Source organism: Drosophila mojavensis, unplaced genomic scaffold, assembly GCF_018153725.1.
Source record: "Drosophila mojavensis isolate 15081-1352.22 unplaced genomic scaffold, ASM1815372v1 contig_74, whole genome shotgun sequence".
NCBI lineage: Eukaryota > Metazoa > Arthropoda > Insecta > Diptera > Drosophilidae > Drosophila > Drosophila mojavensis.
Window position 1 is genome coordinate 21,188,911 of NW_025318899.1, and position 7,210 is coordinate 21,196,120.

At 44.3% G+C, this 7,210-nt stretch overlaps 2 protein-coding genes and 1 non-coding gene across 3 annotated transcripts; 1 reads left to right on the top strand and 2 right to left on the bottom strand.

Annotated features, from left to right (window-relative positions):
* Positions 1-76: 76 nt before the first annotated feature.
* On the top strand, positions 77-3,341 carry LOC6583198 (kinesin-like protein Klp68D). Its single transcript, XM_002008837.4, has 3 exons — positions 77-181; positions 346-1,131; positions 1,194-3,341. Exons 2-3 carry the CDS (start codon positions 467-469, stop codon positions 2,875-2,877), a joined length of 2,349 nt encoding a protein of 782 aa, XP_002008873.1. The 5' UTR covers positions 77-181; positions 346-466; the 3' UTR covers positions 2,878-3,341.
* A 278-nt stretch (positions 3,342-3,619) lies between these two features.
* LOC6583199 (2-amino-3-ketobutyrate coenzyme A ligase, mitochondrial) lies at positions 3,620-5,352 on the bottom strand. The gene is made up of 4 exons (XM_002008838.3): positions 5,218-5,352; positions 4,896-5,101; positions 3,976-4,837; positions 3,620-3,910 (listed from the first exon to the last, which is right to left on the bottom strand). Exons 1-4 carry the CDS (start codon positions 5,255-5,257, stop codon positions 3,753-3,755), a joined length of 1,266 nt encoding a protein of 421 aa, XP_002008874.2. The 5' UTR covers positions 5,258-5,352; the 3' UTR covers positions 3,620-3,752.
* A 1,610-nt stretch (positions 5,353-6,962) lies between these two features.
* On the bottom strand, positions 6,963-7,034 carry Trnaq-uug. The gene has a single exon. It is a non-coding gene; the product is annotated as a tRNA-Gln (tRNA).
* Between the last annotated feature and the right edge of the window lie 176 nt (positions 7,035-7,210).

The window sequence follows — 7,210 nt, forward strand, 5'->3', positions numbered from 1 at the left end:
ATAGCTTCTATTTATCGTTTTTAAGTATTAAAATTCAATTCCTAGCACATCTGGTATTTTTCGATTACTAAATACCCATAAAGCCAATCGAGGTACTATCGATAGCTTTGCTAGCGGTAGCAGCTGAACAATAAAAAAAAAACGTACCCAAGGTGAAGTAATTTGGCTTTTAAAAATACAGGTAATTATTGCAAAGCACTAACTCCAGCTTGTGCACAAAATTTGGCCAATAGAGTGACGTCATTTATGAGAATAAATGAAGACACAATAAGAAACTCGAAATCAGCCAAAATTCGCGTCACTCTCAAATTATTGATTTTACTTGACATTTGTTTGTCGTCACAGCTACAGCCCCACACAAAACAGCAGCTGACCGAAGTGCGCGGGTTGAAAAGGGGGTACGAAGGCAAGGCTGCTTTAGTCACCGTCTCCAAAAACAGCCACCAGCAAAGCAGAGCAGAGCAGTATGAGCGCGAAGAGCAAACGCCCTGGCACTGCAGGCAGCCAGACGCCGAATGAGTGCGTCCAGGTGGTTGTACGATGTCGGCCGATGAGCAATCGAGAGCGCACTGAGGGCTCACCGGAAGTGGTCACTGTGTATCCCAATCGTGGTGTCGTAGAGCTACAGAACATCGTCGATGTCAACAAAGAGCAGCGCAAAGTGTTCACCTATGATGCGGCCTATGATGCTCTGGCCTCACAGACTACGCTCTATCATGAAGTGGTCTTTCCGCTGGTCAGCTCTGTGCTGGAAGGCTTCAACGGCTGCATATTCGCCTATGGCCAAACAGGCACAGGCAAAACATTCACGATGGAAGGAGTGCGGGGCAACGATGACCTGATGGGCATCATACCACGCACCTTTGAGCAGATCTGGCTGCACATCAATCGCACGGAAAACTTCCAGTTTCTGGTGGACGTTTCATACTTGGAGATCTATATGGAGGAGCTGCGCGATCTACTTAAGCCGAATTCCAAGCACCTGGAGGTGCGAGAGCGTGGATCCGGCGTCTATGTGCCCAATCTGCACGCCATCAATTGCAAGAGTGTCGATGACATGATAGACGTCATGAAGGTGGGCAACAAGAACCGCACCGTTGGCTTCACCAACATGAACGAGCATAGCTCACGGTAAGTCTTGGTGTAAAATTGTTGGCTAGATCAATTGTTTTACTGTATTGATTATCCTGCAGTTCGCATGCCATATTTATGATCAAGATTGAGATGTGTGACACGGAAACGAACACGATCAAGGTAGGCAAGCTGAATCTCATTGACTTGGCGGGCAGTGAGCGTCAGTCAAAGACGGGCGCCTCGGCGGAACGGCTGAAGGAGGCCAGCAAAATCAATTTGGCGCTCTCATCGCTGGGGAATGTGATCTCAGCGCTGGCAGAGAACTCTCCCCATGTACCGTATCGCGATTCGAAACTGACGCGCCTGCTGCAAGACTCGCTGGGCGGCAATTCCAAGACGATCATGATTGCTAACATCGGACCCTCGAACTATAACTACAATGAGACCCTGACGACGCTGCGATACGCGCAACGTGCAAAGAACATACAGAACCAGCCAATTAAGAACGAGGATCCGCAGGATGCCAAATTGAAGGAGTACCAGGAGGAGATTGAGCGACTCAAGCGCCTCATTGCGCCGCAGCAACAACAGCGCACCGAGAAACTGGCTGCAGCAGCTAAGAAACGCGTCAAGAAGCCCAAGCGAGAAGCAGTGAAACGCGAATTGACGGATAGCGCGAACCAAGAGCAATTGCAAGCGGCCGAGGATGAAGGGGAGAGTGAGCAGGAGGTTTCGGAGCCAGAGTCGGACAAGGAGAACGAAGCGGAAGTGGCCAAGTCCAGTGAGCAATTAGAACGCGAGCGCGTGGAGAACGCAAAGTTGGCGGCCAAACTGGCCGAGCTTGAGAGTCAGCTGGTGCGCGGCGGCAAGAATCTGCTGGACACGTACAGTGAACGTCAAATTGAGTTGGAGAAGAAGCTGGTGGAGATAGCCGAGCGAAAGAAGCGTGAAATCGAAATACAACAGCAGCTGGAACTGCAGGAGGAAACAACTCTGGAGATTCGGGAGCGCAACGTCTCGCTGGAGCAGGAAGTCGAGTTGAAGAAACGCAAACTGTCCAAGTGCTATGCCAAGTATCTGGCGCTGCAGCAGGAGCTGAACGACTGCAAGCACGACCACAACCAGGATCTGCGCGAACTGGAGATGGCGCAGAACGAGCTGGTCAAGGAGCTGAAACGCCAGCTGCTCATCATCGACAACTTTGTGCCCATCGAGGTGAAGCAGCGCCTCTACACGCAGGCCAAGTACGACGAGGAGCAGGAGGAGTGGAAATTCGCTCCGCTGCCGATGAATGCCGATGGTAAATTTAGTAGCAAACGTCCCGTCTCGCATCCACAGCACCGACGCCCCATCTCCGAGTATGCACTGCAGCAGGCGAAGTCGAATGATCCCAGTGCGCTGCGCTTCAAGAGCGAAAACATTGTCAGCTACGAGCTGGACATGCCCTGCCGCACCACTCAAGAGTACCGCTCGCCCAAGGTGTCCGCCTCCTTGCAGGCGGTGCTGGCCCAGGCGATGCACACCGGCGATGACATCGACATTGTGGACACCCAGACCAATTCGCTGCGCTCGCGCCTCGAGAACATCATCAACGGCAATGCTAACAGCAGCAGCACCACAGCCTCAGCTGATGTCTCGCCCACAAGTGCTACGGCCACCTCCAAGCTCGTCAAGTCCACGCGCAGCGGCCTGCCCAGCGCGAGCTCTGCGCTCGACTCCAATCGACGGCCGCCCACCGGCCGCGTGCAGCCCAAGAAGCCGGCCTCCGCCTATCCCAAGGCGCGCGGCCTCGTTAACAAGTAGTGAAACGATAACTAACCCAACTCATCTCAGTCGAAGAGTCACAAGCACACGCATAAACTAACCAAAGTTCTCATAGTCACAGTATATAAATCGAATCCTTGTTCCAGTTGCGCATTCTATGCAATTCATTTAGCCCAATCTTCGCACAACTCTCGCTTTGTAAAAGTATTTTGCATAATTGCATTGTCTTCACTTTTGTTATTTTGTTTATTTGTATAATTTTAATTTATTGTCTAAGTCGCGAATTTAATTTGTTATTGCTATTTTTGTGTAATCAGACGGGCAGCGCCTGCATTTCGCCCCACTGTGACGAGTCATTCATTTAATGTGCAATTTTAGTTTAAGCTTAATGTGTAATTCTAATTGTTTATTCTAATTATTATTATTATGATTATGATTATTATACTTACATAGTAAAATCTGCTTAGTTAATCAGACAAACCAAATAAAGCAACTCAAAAGAATTTTTCAATATTTCATTTAGTTGTAAGAGTTGAATCTGCGTAATTGCTGTTGATTATTTTTGAGAATCACACAGAAGAGCGAGAGTCCAAATTGAAATGAGTTAACGAAACTTTATGTTGTTTTGAGAATCACATAGAAGAGCGACTTCCTAAGAGATGGAGACTGATAGGAATGGCAAAGGGAATTGAAGAAATGAATCAACAAACTTATTGTCTTACTATAGGTATTACATAGGCATTTTTAATGCTATACCATAATGTTACTGAAGAAAACCATGTTTAGTATATATTGCTAAAAAATAGCTTGTATATATTTGAAACTGCGCTGCAGTTCGGTAAATGCCAACTGATTTCCTGCAATAGTTCTAAATGCAACAGAAAAAGATGTAGAAAACTCTACATCTGATATCATTATTTGATGACCTTCAAGGAGCGGCCGACCTCGATGAACGCCTCGACAGCTCGATCGATTTCTTGCTCCGTGTGAGCTGCAGAGATTTGGACACGTATGCGAGCCTTGCCCTGCGGAACAACCGGGTAGCTAAAGCCGATGACATAAATGCCACGAGCTGCAGGAGGAAGAATATATAGAAAGAGATGGAAAGAGAAGAGCAAGAAGAGCGAGAAGACTTACTGAGCATTGCATCGGCGAAGCTGGATGCCAGACGTGCATCGCCCAGCATGACCGGGCAAATGGGATGGTTTTCGCCGGCTATGGTGAAGCCCGCCTTGGTCATGGCTTGGCGGAAGCGTTGGGTATTGCTCTGGACGCGCTGGCTCAACTCGCTGGAGCTGAGCAGCATGTCCATGACCTTCAGGCCGACGGCAACCACCGCCGGTGGCAGCGTGTTGGAGAAGAGATATGGTCGTGACTTCTGGCGCAGGAATGAGATGAGCTCGGCCGGGCCAGTGGTGTAGCCGCCAGAGGCGCCGCCCAGGGCCTTGCCCAGCGTTGAGTTGATGATGTCCACCTCGCCCATGACATTGTCGTACTCCTCGGTGCCGCGACCGGTGGCACCGAAGAAGCCCGTCGCATGGCACTCGTCTACAAACACCAGGGCATTGTATTTCTTGGCCAGCTCGACGATGCGTGCCAGCGGCGCTATGTTGCCGTCCATGGAGAAGACTCCATCTGTAGCGATGAGCTTGAGCCGGGCATCGGACGAGCGCAGCTGCTGCTCCAGGTCAGCAAGATCGCGGTGCTTATAGCGCTGCTTCTTCGCCCGGCACAGGCGAATGCCGTCAATGATGGAGGCGTGGTTCAGCTCGTCCGAGAAGACGGCATCCTCAGGCGTGAGGATTGCCTCAAAGATGCCCGCATTGGCATCAAAGCAGGAGGCGTACAATATCGCATCCTCCCGACCATGGAACTGCGAGATCTTCTGCTCCAGCTGCTTGTGAATGTCCTGAGTGCCACAGATGAAGCGCACCGAGCTCAAGCCAGCGCCATACTTGCCCAGCAGCTGCTGACTGTGCTGCACAATCTCCGGATTGTTCTGAAAGATGCGGGTGAGGACTTAAAGAGTGTCTGCCCCAACTGGCCCCAGCACTTACCGCCAGACCCAGATAGTTGTTGGCGCAGAAGTTGAGTATCTTCTGGTCGCTGCCCTGCACCGTAATCTGTGTGCTCTGCGACGAGGTGATGATGCGCTCCGCCTTGAACGTGCCGGCCTCCCTAATCTCCCTCAGCTGCTTGCCGAGCAGCTCACGCAGCTGCGACTGCGCTGCGGCGCTGTACTGACGCATTGGCTGCCTTCCAGCTGGGAGCGTCATGAGCATAAGAGCATTGCATAATGGGAAAGTAGATATAGATATGTGTGTATGTGAGTGTACATATATAGGAGAAGCGATTATAACAATTGCCTGCGAGACATACAGCAGCCGGTCAGCGACAATAATTTCGAAAAAACTGGCATTCCGCCGGGTATACTTAGTCTCGATGCGTATACTTGATTTCAGCTAGCAGCAGGCACGCGTCTGCTCAACGTCTCGCATGGAACTGAACGTCGAGCAACGGCAGATGCCAGCACCAGGCCCCCTAAAATCATAGCAACAACTACAACTGGCTGTAGAAGGCGTTGTTGTTTTGACGATTTATAAATACATAGACAGCATATATACATAGCTCTACTCATATATGTATATCAACCATAACTATGTACAGAAATGTTTGTTACTAAACTAATTGAATTTGCTTTCATTTTCGTTGTCATAGCTGCCAGTGCAGGCTGTTCGAGTTTAGTTTTCCACTGAGAGAAAATAGATATAAAATATAATACAAGAAAATATATACTATGTAATTTGTATAATATAATTGATCATTAGCAAATAAAATATCAATTCAATAATTGCCATCTAACGAAATTTAAATAAATATAAATAATATTATATCCTTAAAGAGAAATCATTACAAATTCATAATAGTAATAATAAGAATAATAATAATATTAATTTAATTAAATTCTATGAAATGAAAACATGTTTATTATAATATTTTGCAATTTTGCTAACTAAAATTTGCTTTTAAGACTCGTTGAGCAGTGTAATTTGAAATTATCAAAGCAAAATATGTAAAATATATATACATTTATATTTTATATGCTTTTCTTGTTTGTTTATTAATTTTCTTTTATTTTATTAATATAATAAATATTAGGAATAAATCTATTTTCACTTTAAAAATTTAGTAAATAAATGTAGTTTATAGAGTTTTATCGATACATATCTCTATGAGGCCAGTGTGTCCAGTGTAGCGATTGCGGTCATTGGCATTTACATATTTCCTCAATTTTATACTCTCAGCTCTTTCAATGCAATTACTGCCAAGGTCATTGCCAATTATATATATACATATATTGTATATCACTTTTACATGTGCTCAAATGTATGTATATATTCATCAAAGCTGTGCACTTGATTTGAGCTTCATAATTTGATTGGATTTGTGGCAATTCAATAAGAAACTAAGCTGATTGGACTGACGATATTTATATGCATACATATATATGTATGTACATGCACATATATATAATTTAGTAAGGCTATCAATTAACACTAAGTATAATGTGTGTTGGCAAATGCTCAGGAATAATACAAAGTGTAACTATTGCAAATTCACATATGGGTTATAGATAATGAAGACGATCAACTAATTGATTTAAATAATTTTACTAATTAAAGGGCAAAAAGGGTACTTCAAGTAAATATATACAGTATAATTTGATATATTCATATATATATATGCATAAAGATGTAAGCTTATCAAATTAAATCAGAGCTGAAAATATTGATTATCAGCATCAGTCAAAGTAAGATTAGAATAATATAGATAAGCCTTTAACTGCAAAAACTTAATGAACCAAAGCCAACAAACGTATTTAAACTCAATTTAAAAATTTGTGAAATATAATATTACAATATTAAATGAATATATCATTTAAATATAAATATAATGTTACACATATACATAATAATTTCTGTAAACCTTCAATATTTTTGTTTACAAAACAATTTCCATCATAGGCAACAAAATGATCAAATTTATTTTATTTTTTTTACTATATTTCTGATTATTAAAAAAAAATAAAAATATTATATCATCAAAAAGAGTTTTGAATCAACAGGTTCTACCGAGATTTGAACTCGGATCGCTGGATTCAAAGTCCAGAGTGCTAACCATTACACCATAGAACCGCACACTTCGCCCACGATTTAGGCAACAAACAAATGCAGACGCTATGCTCAGGGCGAGGCCGTTAACTCAGCAGCATTAACACGACTCAAATCAAACATTTTTAATGAAGAAAAAGAAAAAATTTGGCAAATCAAGTGAATTGAATGAAATGGCAAAATAATAATTTACTTTTTGA